The sequence below is a fragment of the Anolis carolinensis genome, chromosome 2 (genome assembly GCF_035594765.1).
Source record: "Anolis carolinensis isolate JA03-04 chromosome 2, rAnoCar3.1.pri, whole genome shotgun sequence".
Classification (NCBI taxonomy): Eukaryota; Metazoa; Chordata; class Lepidosauria; order Squamata; family Dactyloidae; genus Anolis; species Anolis carolinensis.
Genome location: NC_085842.1, coordinates 273,209,280 through 273,226,230, shown reverse-complemented (window position 1 = coordinate 273,226,230; position 16,951 = coordinate 273,209,280). Strand labels below are relative to the sequence as shown.

The 16,951-nt window shown below is 45.0% G+C and overlaps 1 protein-coding gene across 23 annotated transcripts in view; it reads left to right on the top strand.

Annotated features, from left to right (window-relative positions):
- Positions 1-2,445, top strand: part of ppip5k2 (diphosphoinositol pentakisphosphate kinase 2) — an 85,903-nt gene extending 83,458 nt beyond the window's left edge. For all 23 annotated transcript variants that reach the window (XM_016994832.2, XM_016994831.2, XM_008113983.3 and 20 more), the window contains one exon: positions 95-2,445. In XM_016994832.2, the coding sequence (XP_016850321.1) occupies positions 95-156 (62 nt within the window). In that variant the 3' untranslated portion in view covers positions 157-2,445. The remainder of the gene's footprint in view (positions 1-94) is intronic.
- Positions 2,446-16,951: the final 14,506 nt, after the last annotated feature.

The window sequence follows — 16,951 nt, the reverse complement described above, 5'->3', positions numbered from 1 at the left end:
TTATTCCCAAAAACCAAGCTCTTAGTTTTGGCTTGGATCACATTGATGGTTATTTTTATATTGAATTGGAAACATTATTTTTCTTTGCATGCAGGTCCCTATGCTGCTTCAACTTCTGACATCAGATTGCATCATGAAAGCCAAACCGATGGTTGAAAAATATTAGTGAAACATGGGTGGCAGAACTCATTCTTGCATAAAATAACACAATTCAAGCAGACTGGAAGGAACTGCCATTGCCACCTTTCACAAAGTACATTTCTTGGCAAAAAAAAAAAAATTGAGTTAGCTTTCAAAAGCGGTGCATTTCTGTCTGTAAGAATGTATTTCTTTGTATATATAATGATTACTGCAGTGCATATGTTGTATATATTCAGGTTAAAGGTAATGTCTTTGTTTCTAAAATATGAAAAGCAAAGAAGTTTACACCTATAGTTTAAGTTCTCATCTTTAATGAACAAGCTGCACAAAACATTTACAATCTTTGTTGTTGTATAAACGTGCACAAAACCAAAGCAGCCTAAGCTGGTTTGTGTTGCAGGAACCGCAGAAAGGTAACAAAGGCAGGTGAAAAAGCCACAGCTTCTTTTGGGGCCTGCAAAATGCCTTCAGAAGTTAGGACAAGAGAATATTTTTCATCACTGAGCCTTACTAATGTAGCTCTTTTAGCCATTATTAAAAGCCAAAATCCTAAAAAATATAATGAAATTATCAGATTATTTGGAACAACTTTAGTTTTATGATAACAAGGATAGGAATAAGAATAGAAAGGTGTGTGAAAAAAAGGACAATGTGAAGAATCTGTGAACTCTTTCCTTATAATGATTCTTAATAGAGACGGTCTGATTTGTGGCAAACATCAAGCATTGGTGTGCTCAGACCACCTTTAATTGGTAAGTGTAAGAGAGCAATCAAAGGCCAATGGAGTAGAAAATATTTTTAAAGTCCTGCAATAACAAAGCACTGGTTTCACAGCCTTACAATTCAGAATGTGTGTTTCAGTCATTATCTTTCAGTAGTAGTCACAACTGTGATGGGGTACAATACTGTTTTTTGTCCGTGTTCCATGCAGTCCCACTAACATCCAGCTGGAGTCACTTGTGAGGTTTAGATTTTCTACCAGACCTTAGGATTCTATTCTCTGCCTTGCCCTAGCTAAGATACAGGTCCTAAAAACATTACTCCCCCATTGCTGTTTTGAGGCAGTTGTAGGGAGATTTATATTGGGAGCCTTTCTAGTGTACTCCTGTATTCATGGGTCAAGAGTTAATGATTAATATCTTGCCCTAACCTGATACGATACCTGGAACTCTCAGTCTTGGCCTGGAAGCACCTCCTATTTAAATCCTTTCTCAAAGAAAACATTTGTTGTGTGACTTTGTTTTGTTTATTCTTGGACATAAACATGTCGGGATCAGTTATGGCTAGTATGTCCTTGAATTTCCATGTTCGTTATATGTTTGTTTACATCAGAACTTTTCAAATCTACATGGGTTAATGGTTATGCTTTAATATATGTGTTCCTCTCTTCAAACAATTTCCTGTTTACATTTTTTGTAAAGGTTTTTATCTGTTTGTTGAAAAGATTGCTTTCTTTACAGGTATCTGTAGAATACTATTTTGAGCATACTCTGCATGTAAGTAACAGGGCTTTATAAAAACAGGAACAGCTGGTCTGTTAATAGTCCAAGCTATTGGTTTTATATATTTGTAGAAGTTACTTGCAATGTTTTCAAATTAAAAGAAGTTGCAGCATTACCAAATCCATACAATTGAAGTTTAATACATAACAGTTGTGCACAAATAATATAATTAATATACCTGTCATTCTCATTTTTAATATCTGCTGTTATCAGATAATGGTTAAAGACATTGAAAGATTATCAGTCTTGAAGTTTGAACTGTGCTTTGAAATATACATTCAAGTTCGCTTGTCAACATCTAGATATTAGTTGCGCCATGAATTCTTTGTGGCCTGGTAAATTATTCAATGCTTATTAATACATTTATGAAAATTACAGTAACCAATATTAATATGACTTTTATGAACAGCAATATTTTCCTGTTAAATTGCAGGAGGCCTAGCATAAGAGCTCTTATATTCAGCCAGCATTTCTACATGGCAGTGTGATTGCTTATTAAATTTGCGATGCCATTGCTGTGCATATTTTATACGGGGTCATATGAGAAAGTCTTGAATTCATTTAAGATACCAAATATATGATTAGGTTCACAACCTCTCTTTGCGAAGATTTCGTTTTTTGTAGTTTCAGTTTTGTAGATTTGGACATTTGTCTTGCTCATCTCTGAATGTATATGTCATGTTTACTGTTTTTTCTATAAGAAAATGTTAAACTGTATGTGTGCATATCATTCCAGTCAACCAAAGTTTTGGCATAAAATTCTGATATGCTCCTAAATTAAAAAACAAACAAACAAACAAGAGCAACATGCTGTGTATCTACTTCTTTCTTTCTATTTTCAATAGAGAATGTCCTTAAATACATTTGGGGCTTTAACCATTTAAACCTACACCTTAAATTGAGCATGCAAAATCACTGGGAACCAATGCAGGTCTTTCAGTATTAATGTAATGTGATCCCTCTATTGCAGTGGTAGTGAACCTTTTTTTGACTAGGGACCACTTGACCCAGGGACCAATCTCCAACATTAATATCAAAAGGGTTACAAATCAGTTTTTGGACAACTTTAGATTTGGTTTGGTTATTTGGGGTGCTGATTCAGAAAATTGCATTGGATAGACCACATCAGCTCTAGTTTCTGATATAGAAAATATGCCATCCAGCAGTCACCATCTACTTGCCCACAGAAAACCATATGTAATAATCTAGAGCTGATTTTCCCCACATGTCTTGTGGACCTTATTTTAGTGGGCCACTGCCCACAGGTTGGGAACCACTGCTCTATGGTATAACAGAGAGCAGTGTAGTCACAACGTTTTATACCAGTGAAAGATTCTGGGTGTTTTTTAGTGGTAGGCTATATAGAGCATACTGTGATATTATGAATATAATGTAAACAAAATGTGGATTATTACTGCCCTTAAGCCGACAATTTCTCGTCACAGATGAGCAAAAGGGGGACAATTACTGTTTAACAGAAACTTATGGTCAAATACAACAGCAGAACCAAGTGATACTATAAAGTTACAAAATTTCATTCAACAAAAGATTGGGAAGCATATATCTCCCTTCATCAGTGATAAAGGATCATGTAAAAACTGAAATTGTATAGATGGAAATAACATCTGTTAGACATAGGAGCACTAAAAGTGGTCCTAGTGAAACAAAACGTTCACTATAATCAGTTCCATGGAAGCATTATCATTTGAGAGATCTGCAGAGATGTGTGATGCCATGCCACATCAGCAAGCAATTGGTAGAAAAGTTACATTGCACAGAATTCCAGTACATCTAAAGAAGGAGTTGAGTTGGTAGTTTGTAAGCAGGAACCTGAACATGGGAATTCTCTTAGTGTTCTAAAATCAAATACAGGCAAAAACCGGTACAAGTCTGACCAGTTGGGGAAGGGGTGCTTACTGCAAACACCATATGACCACAAAATTTTTGAAACCAGATAGAAAATTATGCAATACAAACTTTCTCAAGTTAAAGTTGGTGAGGCTAGTATTGCTCAGTTTTCTAAAGGCTATATGGGGATGGCATGTGTGAATAAAGATAGACAACTATAAGGGTGAGTGTTTCCAATCAAGGGGTCTATGCTCAATTCCTCGAATACTGGAATTGAACATCTTGTTATGTTGGGCAGAGAAGAATCTCAGATCAGTCTCAGCAATATATTTGAAAGGAAAAATAATGTCTGGCTGGATTATCTAAGCAAACCTACGATATACATCCAGGACAATTGAATGCAGATATGCTCCAGCACTTAAATAAATTATTTGGGAATTTTCAAATAGACTTGTTTGCTTTGGAAAACAACTACAGGTTAAGAAGGTTCTTTTCAAGAGATACAGAAATGCAGAGAACATTGATGCTCTAGCAATGAATTGGGATGCCTTTCTGCTGGTACAGATTCTTCAAAGAGTCCTAAAGCTTCAGCAAGAGAGTACTTATGTAATATTAATAGCCCAGGTGACATCAATTGGCCCAGACAACATCAATTTTACTACTATTTCAGTTATCAGTGGAACCACCAATGAGATTACTAAAAAAGCAGACTTGCTGACACAAGGCCCAGTGTATCATCTAAATCTGGCAGGGTTGAATTTATTGAAAGGAACCCCTTTGAATCACATGACTATTCAGTGAAAGTCATGAACACCAGAACATTATGGTTTCAGAAGTAAGTCAAATCAAAATATTCGCAATACAACTTTTAAAGGTTTTGATAATTAGAACAAAAAAGAGGTATCAATAAAAAGTGGCAATTAAACAGGTATTATAATTCCTGCAGGATGGTTTGCATAACGGCTTGCAAAAAAACATTTTAAAATGCCAAGTCTTTGCATTGTCTGCAGTTTCAAAGTGTGGAAAGGAATCTATATCGGCACATCTGCATATAAAGAGGTTTCTGAGGGGTGCTACAAATTCCATCATTCTCAACTATTCAGGATTTAAAATTTGTTTTAAACCGACTTATAGCTGCTCCCATTGAAGCTCTAGCAGAGGCTTCTCTGAGCATGTTTTCACTTAAGGTTGCTTTTCAAGTGGCAATAGCATCTGCCAGACAAGTATCAGAGTTAGTTGCATTATCAGTACACTCACATTTGCTCACGTTTGAAGAGGAAAGATTAGTGCTGACATTGGAAACCAAACTTTTGCCAAGATGCATATTAAAGAGAGGGGTTGATGATTGAATAGTTGCAATTATAAAAACAGTTCAGTTAAAACATAATAATAAAATGAATTAAAAGCTATTTTAAAAGCTGTTAAAATAATTCAGATAAACAATGTAGCATGCCTTCATCTGTTCTTCTTCTTACGTGTTGTCTGTGAAATGCGCACATATGGTTTACCCAATGCGCCTGCGCAGATTTCGGAACCTTCTAGAAGCTTTAGATGAAACTTTTTAGGCGGAGGCCCCGCCCAATCTCCCCATAGTATAAATATGCTTATAGGCGGGGCTACGCCTCAGTTCGTTTTTCCGCGCGACAGCAGTTAGTAGGACCTTCTTAGCTCTCTCCTCTTCATTTTATTAACGGTTTTTTGACTTCGGCTTGCCCACGACTACGTCCCCGACCACTTACCTTGACCCGGACTGCATCGACTACTCTTCCGCTACGACCCTAAACGGCTCCGACGTCTCAGGCAGGCTATGTCTACCTTATTCTTTAAAAATTGTGCGGCCTGTGGCGCGAAACTACCCGACTCTGATGGGCACAATAAGTGTCTTATATGCCTGGGGGAGGGCCATGTGCCTCAGACGTGCCAAATTTGCCAAAATTTTACCCCCCAGGCACGCCGCAACAGGGAAGCCCGCCTTAAGGCCGCTCTATACGAACAGGCTCTGGCGCCAGAAGTGGCGCGCGCTCCCAAACGGCCATGCCCTGAAACACTCTCCCTCCCTTCCTCTGCTGAAGAGCAAAATCCCCCTCCCCCCGCTGAGGAGGGATTGGCAGGCCCACTCGAGCTGCCGACCGAGGCACCGAGAAAAAAAGCCAAAGCCGCAAAACCTCAGAAAGGGCTCAAACCCAAGGATGGCCTCAAAAAATATAAAAAAGGGAGGCAACTCATTGGCGAGAAGCCCCTGAGTCCCCCACCACAAGCCTCACCTGAACGCGATTCTTCTCGGGACCGAGATTCCCCGATCCCGCCCATGGAGGAAGCTCCGCCCCATCTATCCCCTGTGGAGCCCTCCCAGGCCCCGGGGGCAGCGGAGAGGAGCGTGAGCGCACACGCCAACCCTCAGAATGCCAGCTCTTCCCCGCCGCAAACTTTGTGCTACCCCCCGCCCCGCCCAACAGCGGAGGCAGGGAGCAGCGCCATGGAGCGCCGAGGCCGGAGCACCGAGCGACGGCAGCAGGCCGCACACGGAAGGCATCGGTACCGTGAGCGTTCCCCCTCTTCTGAATCCTGGGGCTCGCGTTCGAGGAGCCCTTCCAGAGCTTCCTTTTACCCACGATCTGTCTCCTGGCCATAGTTCGCTCTATCGTTATCCCAATTTCTTTTATCCCCCCCCTCCATTCCCCGCTTACCCTCCTTACCATTATTTTGACTTCCATCGAAATCGAGGGGAACTGCCTCCTCCACTACAAGGGCAAACTCCTGATGCCCCTCCCATTTCAGCCTCTCAAGCCAAAGCTGTTCAACAGCCCCCATCAGCGATCCCAGAGACCGCAATTCCCTCTCAGATAGCCAAAACACAGCCAGCATTCCCGGAGAGTGAACAAGCTCAGAGCCAACCGGCTCCATCTCCGGAAGGAATAGATGCGGGAGATATAGATCCATCTGTGGAGGATGATGGACCCTCGTCTACACCTCTAACGGAAACGGAGCAAGATCCCCTCCGTACTGAGGAATTCCGCAACTTTGCTGCCCTTCTCATAAGACTCTCAAGAGCTCTTAACTTGGAGACACCGAAACCCACCAATGTTGTGAAAGACCCGTGTTTCTCTTCTTCGGAGCAGCAATCACCAACACCTACGGCACTACCTACCCTGCCCTATTTGCTCCAGATTATCAAAACAGTTGGCGTTGCTCCATCGTTGGTTCCAGCTACCCCAAAAAGAGCTGAGAATCTTTACAAGTTGGATCTGTCGGCAACCTCCTGGCTTGCCAAGATGCCCAACGCTAACTCTGTCGTGAAGGACGCGCAACCTAAACCGGCCCAGAAAGCCCAGCTTACCCCTTCGGATAGGGAAGGCAAAAAATTGGACACTATGGCAAGAAAATTTTATTCTTCCGCTTGCCTTTTCGCTAGGATGGCTCACTTTGGAGTATATATGAGCGTATACCAGACGTATCTTTGGAACAAGATTGGTCCCTTCCTTGAATCTCTATCTCCCAATGAGCAAATCTTAGCCAAGGCGTTTAAACAAGAAGCCACGCTCCTCGCGAGTCTTCAGAAGGAGCTAGCAAAAAACACCGCCGATGCATCTGGCAAACTTCTAGCAGGAGCAGTCGCCCTACGCAGACACGCTTGGTTGAGGGCTGCTACACTGTCCCCATCCGCTCGCTCCCTCATCGAGGATCTTCCCATGGACGAGGCCGGGTTATTTAACCCTGAAACTGACTCACAATTGGAACATTCCCACAAAATGAAGCAGACCATCAATAAATATGGGCAACATCCTCACCAACCTTATTCTTACCATCAGCGTCAGCGTTGGGGATATCAATCCCAATACTACCGGGGACGTTACAGCCCCTCATTCTCTCGAGGAAGACAGCGCCAGCAGTCCACCTTCACGGGGAACCGTAAGCCGTCTTTCCCTTCCAGGGGTCAGTACAAGGGGCCCAAGTCAGCGGACAATAGGAGACGGCGTTTTTAGCCCGACATCTCCATTGCCCGCGTCGTTATTTCCAGTTCATTCTGAAGCCCGGTTGGCTTCTAGTTCTCTAGTTGTTCAACGCCCCTCCTCTCCAGAAGTTCCCCGTTTATACCTTAACAGGCTCGTTCCATACTTGAATGAATGGCGGCGAATCACATCGGATTCATGGGTTTTGAGTATTGTGGAGAAAGGTTACTCTATTGAGTTTCTTTCCCTTCCACCAGTGGGACACATTTGTGCCACCTCCCCATCAGATGTACTCCTTGAGGAAATATCTGTCCTAATTGATAAAGGAGCCATCTCTTCTATCCCGCCCAGTAAGATCCACCTTGCCTATTTTTCTCGTTATTTCCTGGTTACCAAACGGGGAGGGGGCCTCCGCCCAATACTGGATTTGCGCGGCATTAACCGTTTCATAAAACCGCGCAAGTTTCGGATGGTGTCGCTTCCCACAATTCTCCCCTTCATTAGGAAAGGAGCCTGGTTAGCCTCGGTGGACCTCAAAGATGCTTATTTCCACATCTCTGTTAAAGAGGACCACCGTAGATACCTTAGTTTTGCAGTAGATGACCGTTTCTTCTCTTACAATGTTTTACCCTTCGGCCTTTCCACAGCCCCAAGGGTTTTCACTAAATGCATGTCAGTAGTGGCAGCATACTTACGTCAGCAGCACGTCATGGTCTTTCCGTATTTAGACGATTGGCTTTTATCTTCAAATTCTAGAGACCAACTAAAATCTGACATTCGTTTCACCCTATCTCTCTTACAGACTCTAGGCCTCATTGTCAACCAAGAAAAATCCCACCTCCTACCCACTCAACGCATCAATTTTATTGGTGCCATTATAGATTCCAACGCTCAAAGGGCTTTTCTACCACAAGAAAGATTCCTAAACCTGAAGACTATGATTACAGAGCTATGCCGCTATGGCCAGGGCACTGCCTGGTCAATCCAGTCCATCTTAGGCCATATGGCGTCCACCACAAACGTCACCGCATTCGCGCGACTGCGCCTAAGGCCCCTCCAAAATTGGTTTGTACGGAAATTCAACCCGCTCCTCCACCGTCAGGATCGCATTCTGTCCCCTCCACCAGCAATCCTGAGGTCTCTCGCATGGTGGATAAAGGAACACAATGTCTGCTCGGGCCTCCCGTTCAACTCTCCTCAACCGTCTGTATCACTGACAACGGATGCATCCTCCCAGGGCTGGGGCGCTCACCTCCAGGACCTGACCGCACACGGCCACTGGTCAACCATAGAACTCAGTCTCCACATCAACGCACTCGAGCTCCTGGCGGTGGAGAAAGCCCTCAAATCCTTCGCCCCCCTTGTCAAGAACAGGGTCATCCAACTGATCACGGACAACACTACAGTAAAATTCTACGTCAACAAACAGGGAGGGACTCACTCACAGACTCTCCTCTCCATCGTATCCCGAATTTGGGAATGGTGCATTCAGAGACATGTCTTCCTGGTGGCAATTCACCTACCAGGGGTGCACAATGTGTTGGCAGACTCCCTGAGCAGAACAACTCTAAACAACCACGAGTGGCACCTCCATCGCAGGGAATTCAAATTCATTACTCGCCGGTGGGGGACTCCCACGATAGATCTCTTCGCCTCACCAGCGAATACACAGTGTCCTCGGTTCTGCGCACGTATGCGCCCTCACGCATCCCCAGGATGCCTAGGAGACGCTTTCCTCTTCTCATGGGTACCAGATCTTCTGTATGCATTCCCACCTCTTCCACTCCTAGCCAGAGTGGTCGCCAAGATTGTGTCGGACAACTCCAATTGTATTCTGATCGCTCCCTGGTGGCCACGCCAACCATGGTTCGCAACACTCCTGGAGGCATCACGGGGCGATTATATTCATCTGAGAAACAGTCCAAACCTCCTCACGGTCCACAACGGCCTGGTCAGACACCCGGACGTACCATCCTTCCGGTTAACGGCATGGAGGATAAGACCACAGCTCACCTCTCCGACGCCGTCCGTGCTATAATCCTTGCAGCTCAAAAAACGTCTACTAAAAGATCATATACTTACAAGTGGTCTCGTTTCAAACATTTTATTTCCCCCTCTGGAAGTAACCCCTTCACAGCTCCAGTTTCGACGGTACTTGACTTTTTCGTTCATCTCTCTTCCAAACAGATGTCACTCTCCTCTATCAAATGTTATGCAGCGGCCCTATCCTGGTTTAGGAGAAAGGCAGGACAACCGTCACTTTTTCAGGACCCTCTGCTCCGTCTATTCCTAAAAGGTTACAAAAATACTTATCCACCCAGTTCCCTGCCTCCCCCATCATGGAGCCTAGAATTGGTTTTGTCACAGTTGTCAAAACCCCCCTTCGAACCCATGTCGTCCATCGACCTGGCCCATCTTTCGTGGAAAACTGCATTCCTGGTGGCAATCACCTCCGCCAGACGAGCAAGTGAAATTACAGCCCTCAGGGTCGATGCCCCTTACATCAGATTCTCGGATGATAAAGTGACCCTCCGAACAGACATCTCCTTCTTACCCAAAGTAGTGTCTCGTTTCCACATGTGCCAAGATATTGTTCTTCCCGCACTTTTTCCAAATCCGTCCACTCCTCTGGAAATGTCTCTCCATTGCTTAGACGTCAAGAGAGCACTGCTTTTTTACATCAAGAGGACTGCCGCCCACAGGAAGTCACCCAGACTTTTTCTTAAATATAGGAACGACACCTTAGGCTTACCTGTATCCTCACAACGTCTAGCTGTCTGGATCACATCTACCATTCGTTTAGCCTACCAACTAGCAGGTAAAGACCCCCCATCCCATGTGGCGGCGCACTCCACCAGGTCCCTTTCAACCTCTCAAGCCTTTCTTCGGGGTGTCTCATTGGAAGATATCTGCAAAGCAGCCACCTGGTCATCCCCATCGACCTTTGTATCCCACTACAAGCTGGACATCCAAGCCAAACGTGATGTAGCCTTCGGCAGAGCGGTGCTATTTTCCTGCGTGGCATGACCCACCTCCAGGTTGGTAGCTTGTTAGTCACCATATGTGCGCATTTCACAGACAACACGTAAGAAGAAGTATAGGTTGCTTACCTGTAACCGTATTTCTTCAAGTGTTGATCTGTGAAATTCGCACAGCCCCGCCCAGCCTCCCCGCTGATGTCATGCCTCGTTTTCTCAGCTGCTGTCGGCGGCGGAGAACTGAGGCGTAGCCCCGCCTATAAGCATATTTATACTATGGGGAGATTGGGCGGGGCCTCCGCCTAAAAAGTTTCATCTAAAGCTTCTAGAAGGTTCCGAAATCTGCGCAGGCGCATTGGGTAAACCATATGTGCGAATTTCACAGATCAACACTTGAAGAAATACGGTTACAGGTAAGCAACCTATACTTTAGAAGCTTTTAGGTTTTAGCTGCCACTAGAAGGACAAGGAAGATGTTACTCTGACCTGCCTGGGAAGGGAGTCCCAGACTCCAAGGCCATGATAAAGCCTCCTCACTAACCGTATTAGTGACTGTGCTATTACTGAGAGAAGGGCCTCTCTTAAGGATTTAGGAACCTGGGGCTCATATGGGGAGATATGATCTGCCAAATGGACAGGACTGGAGTCGTATATGGTTTATATGGACGTTATCATAAAGGCCCACGGATTCGCCCCGATGTGGGGCGAATCTATGGGCTCCCACGGGGGCACATGGAGAAGCCGCCTCTCCACGCCCCGCATTGCCTGCCTTACCTTCCTCCTCATCTCATGGGAGGAAGTGTTGCCGCCCAGCTTCCTCCTATCGCAGGGAAAGCAACAAGAAAAGACTCCTGTGTTGCCGCAGTGGGCGCTGCTCCACCTCCTTTTTCAGCATGGAGCCCAGCCAGAAGTACCTTTATGTCGTGTGCAGGGCCCTGTACTATTTTTCTGGCCCTTGTAGAGCCGTGCCCTACAACTGGGAGGAGGGATGAAAAGATCACCGTGTAATGTACATGTGATCTTTTCATCCCTCCTCCCAGTTGTAGGGCACGCCTCTACAAGGGCCAGAAAAATAGTACAGGTCAATAACTGGCTCAGAAAATGGTGTCAAGAGGAGCATTTTGGCTTCCTTGACCCAGGAGGATGGCCTACTGGCAAGTGATGGGGTGCATCTCACACAAGTAGGAAAACATCTTTTTGCACACAGACTCACAAACCTCATCAGGCGCACTTTAAACTAGATCCACTGGGGGAAGGGAACAACAGCCTGGCAAACACTATATTACCCACGACCACAGGGAACCGCCAAAAGGCTAAATGGAGGGCTGCACAAACACAGCAAGGACCTATTACCGAGAGCACAATAATCCCAAATAAACAGCTCGGGGGAAGGTCACAGGGGCTTACATGTCTTTACACTAATGCACAGAGCATGGGAAATAAGCAAGACGAACTCCAACTTTTAGCACAGCACCACACGTACGACGTCATAGGCATCACTGAAACCTGGTGGGATGACTCCCATCACTGGAATGTAGCTATTGAGGGCTATAACCTCTTTCACAGAAATAGAACCAAGGGGAGAGGAGGGTGAGTAGCGTTATATGTCAAAAATATTTATGTTGCAGAAGAAATGCAAGTCTGTAATCCGGGAAACCAGCTTGGAAGCATCTGGATAAGAATCAAGGGAACCGGGACTCAAAAAGATCTCATCGTGGGTGTATACTACAGACCCCCGAGTCAGGATGAAGGACTTGATGAAGCCTTTTGTCAACAGCTGACCAAACAAGCACAAAGAAGAGATGTAGTAGTCATGGGAGATTTCAACTATCCTGATATCTGCTGGAAAACAAACTCGGCCAAAAGCACAAAGTCCAACAAATTCCTCACTTGTCTTGCAGACAATTTTATGGTCCAGAAGATAGAAGAGGCAACAAGGGGATCGGCAACTCTTGATCTAATATTAACAAATGTGGAAGACCTGATCAATATAGTCGAAGTGGTCGGATCCTTAGGGGCAAGTGACCATGTGCTCCTGCAGTTTGTGATACAAAGGAAGGCTGAAACTAAGACAAGCCAAACACGCATTCTGAGCTACTTCCAAAAAAATGAAGGAAATACTGAGCAGCATTCCATGGACGCCAATATTAAAAGACAAGGGAGTTAAGGATGGATGGGAGTTTTTAAAAAGTGAAATACTCAAGGCGCAAATGCAAACAGTGCCAACAAAGAAAAAAAATATGACAAGTGCGAAGAAGCCAGAATGGATGTCCAAAGAACTTCTAACCGGGATAAGACTCAAAAGTGACATGCACAAGAAGTGGAAAAGGGGAGAAATCACCAAAGAAGAATTCAAACGTATAGCCAACTCCTGTAGGGAAAAGGTTCGCAAGGCTAAAGCGCAAAATGAGCTCAGGCTTGCCAGGGACATTAAAAACAACAAAAACAGGCGTTTTGCTTACGTTGGTAGAAAAAGGAAGAAAAAGGAGGCGATAGGGCCTCTGCAAGGAGAAGATGGGGTGATGGCGACAGGGGATAGGGAAAAGGCAGAACTACTTAATGCCTTCTTTGCCTCGGTCTTCTTACCATCTTCAACCTCAGCAACATGAAATAGACAAAGGATTTGGGGAAATTCAACCCCAAATAGGGAAACAAGTTGTCCAGGAACACTTGGCCTCTCTAAACGAATTCAAGTCCCCAGGGCCAGATCAACTACATCCAAGAGTACTGAAGGAACTAGCTGACGTTATTTCAGAACCACTGGCAATCATATTTGAGAGTTCTTGGAGAACGGGAGAAGTCCCAGAAGATTGGAGGAGGGCAAATGTGGTCCCTATCTTCAAGAAGGGAAAAAAGAACGACCCAAACAATTACCGTCCAGTCAACCTCACGTCAATACCAGGCAAGATTCTGGAAAAGATCATTAAGGAAGTGGTCTGCAAACACTTAAAAACAAATGCAGTCATTGCTAATAGTCAACACGGATTTACCAAAAACAAGTCATGCCAGACTAATCTGATCTCTTTTCGACAGAGTTGCGAGTTGGGTCGATACAGGGAATGCCGTGGATGTAGCATACCTAGATTTCAGTAAGGCCTTCGACAAAGTCCCTCACAACCTTCTGGCATACAAACTAGTAAAATGTGGGCTAGACAAAACTACGGTTAGGTGGATCTGTAATTGGCTAAGCAAACGAATCCAAAGGGTGCTCACCAATGCGTCGTCTTCATCTTGGAAAGAAGTCGCAAGTGGAGTGCCGCAGGGTTCCGTCCTGGGCCCGGTTCTGTTTAACATCTTTATTAACGACTTAGATGAAGGGTTAGAAGGCACGATAATCAAGTTTGCAGATGACACCAAACTGGGAGGGATAGCCAACACTCCAGAAGAAAGCAGCAGAATTCAAAACGATCTTGACAGACTAGAGAGATGGGCCGAAATTAACAAAATGAAGTTCAACAGGGACAAATGCAAGATTCTTCACTTTGGCAGAAAAAATGGAATGCAAAGATACAGAATGGGGGATGCCTGGCTAGACAGCAGTACATGTGAAAAAGATCTTGGAGTCCTTGTGGACAACAAGTTAAACATGAGCCAGCAATGTGATGCAGCAGCGAAAAAAGCCAATGGGATTTTGGCCTGCATCAATAGGGGTATAGCGTCTAGATCCAGGGAAGTCATTCTACCCCTCTATTCTGCCTTGGTCAGACCACACCTGGAATACTGTGTCCAATTCTGGGTAAATCAATTGAAGGGAGATGTTGACAAACTGGAAAGCGTCCAGAGGAGGGCAACTAAAATGATCAAAGGTCTGGAGAACAAGCCCTATGAGGAGCGGCTTAAAGAACTGGGCATGTTTAGCCTGCAGAAGAGAAGGCTAAGAGGAGACATGATAGCTATGTACAAATATGTGAGGGGAAGTCACAGGGAGGAGGGAGCAAGCTTGTTTTCTGCTGCCCTGCAGACTAGGACGCGGAACAATGGTTTCAAACTACAGGAAAGGAGATTCCACCTGAACATCAGGAAGAACTTTCTCATTGTGAGGGCTGTTTGGCAGTGGAACTCTCTGCCCCGGACTGTGGTAGAGGCTCCTTCTTTGGAGGCTTTTAAACAGAGGCTGGATGGCCATCTGTCGGGGGTGCTTTGAATGGATTTCCTGCTTCTTGGCAGGGGGTTGGACTGGATGGCCCATGAGGTCTCTTCCAACTCTACTATTCTATGATTCTATGATTCTGTGCCGTAAAGGGAGGTGAAGCAGCATACAACAGGCAAATTGGTCCATCTGTCATAGGTCATAACCTAGCATTTTGAATTGTGCCCAGAAACAAACTGGCAGCTAGTTGAACCTTTCCAATAAGTGAGCTGTATGACCCCTGTAGCCAACCTCAGTTAACAACTTGGCTGCAGCTCTTTGGATCAACTGAAGTTCATGAACACTCTTCCATGGCAGCTCCAAGTAGAGTGTTACAATAATCCAAACAGGATGAAACTAAGGCATGGCCAGATCCAGCATTTCAAATAATGGGTGCATATGTTTAGATGTGCAAAGGCACTCTGAACCACTGAAGAAATCTGGGTCTCCAGGTTCAAAGTTGAGTCCAGGGGGATACCCTAACTGCCATCTTGCCTCCAATGGATGTGTAACACCATTTTAACACAGGTTGAACCCCCTATTCCCAGATCTGCCTTCCAACTCACCAGGAGCAATTCTGTTTTATCTATATGCAATTTCAGTTTATTTTCCTTCATCCATCATGTTTTTTAGGACGTGAACAGCTTATTTAGCTTGGGATGAAAAGGAGAAGTAAAGTTGGGTGTCATCTACATATTGATGGCACAACACCCCAAAACTCTAGATGACATTTCCCAACAGTTTCATAGCATGAGAAACAAGACAGAGCCCTATGGGACCCAATAGGCAAACAACTATGGGGGTTGCCCAGATCCACCATATAAGTTCATCCCTCCAGGAAAATAATAAAATTGTAGAACGGTACTTCTAAGTTCCATCCCACAAACGTGACCAAAAGGATGATATGTTGATGGTGTTGAAAGCCAATGGGGGTCAAAAGTCATCAAAACACAGAGGGATACACCCCTTTTCCAGGTCTCTGAGTAGGTCATCCACAAAGGTGACCAATATTGTCTCTGCCTCATAGTCAGGCCTGTAACCAGACTGAAATGGATCAAGATAATCTGATTCATCCACAAACCCCTAGAGATTAAAGGCCAACAATGCTCCAATACCTTATCCAAAAATGGAAAGTTAGTGGCTGAAAGTTATAGAGGGGTGCAGGGGTGTTTTTTTTCAATGCAGGCTTCACAACTGCCTTTTTGTTGTAAAGAAGCAGTAACTACCCCTTTCACCCACTTAGCCAGAATATGTATATCATTACATTAGCCATCCTTAATTTATAAAGCCAAAAATCTGTCAGGGTTTTATGCCACTGGGATTTTTAATTTTTAAAAATTCTATTTTTTACAATTGTGCTGCTTCCTGAAATAGTTATAGTTGAAAGCATCCTTTGTTTGCCGGGGAAGATGGCGCCGAGGCAGGCTGAGTCTCCGCGGGGCTCTGTGAGTTTGTTTTAAAAGCTCTTAAATCACTGCTTTTTTGTCACCCTCTCTGAACTATAAACTGGGCTTGAAAACCTCAGGGAGGCAGAGGTCACCAGAGGGGAGTCCTAAAGCTATAGAGGGTCGTAAAAGTGAGAAGCGAACAACTAAGAGTGAGAAACAAACAGGAACAAACGGAAGCCTGGTGTGGGAGAGAAGAAGTGATTATCTGCCATTAAAAACTGGCGTTTTACAACCGTTTTACAACCGTTATATCTGATTGCCAGACTGCCTCTAAAGACTACACAACCTGTCCCCATTCCAACATACCTCTGGGAGATCACTCTGGGGTTAAACTTACTGTTTTATTGACTTATAATCGTGGCTTCTATCTGAGCTTGGTCAGAAGTTTCACCGCCAGCAGCCGGCTAGCTTTGATACTGCTGGGCTCGGGGCTGTTGCTCCTCCTTGTTGCCTACTATTCTGAGGAGCCTCGCTGACTGCCAGCTCACCCTGGTGTGGTTGGAGCCCGGAGTTATCGCTCCTGCTGTTGGCCATCTTAGGAGAGTCTTGCTGCCAGCTACCGGCCCGCCCCAGCGTTGTGAGACCTTAGAGCCGCTGCCCCTTCTTCTCCCGTTCTTGGGGAGCCTGTCACCAGCTGCTGGCTCACCCTAGCGCCTTGGCACTTTTGGGGCTCGGAGCTACTGTCCTCTCTGCGATTGGCTCGTCTCAGGAAGTCGTGGCTACCTATTGGACCTCTCTACTAAGTCTCAACAAGGTGCTTGTGACAACTGCTACAGTGGCAACACCGTGCCTGCAGTGGCGACACTGCACCTGAGGCCAAAGTGTAAAAGAACTTTTTTAGTTGCCATCACAGGCGTGGGTACGTGTTGGAGGGCCCACGCTGCTATCTTTACTGTGTCGGAGAACTTTCAAAGAGGCCGCCTTGACAGACATCACCATCTTGATTAGCACAGTA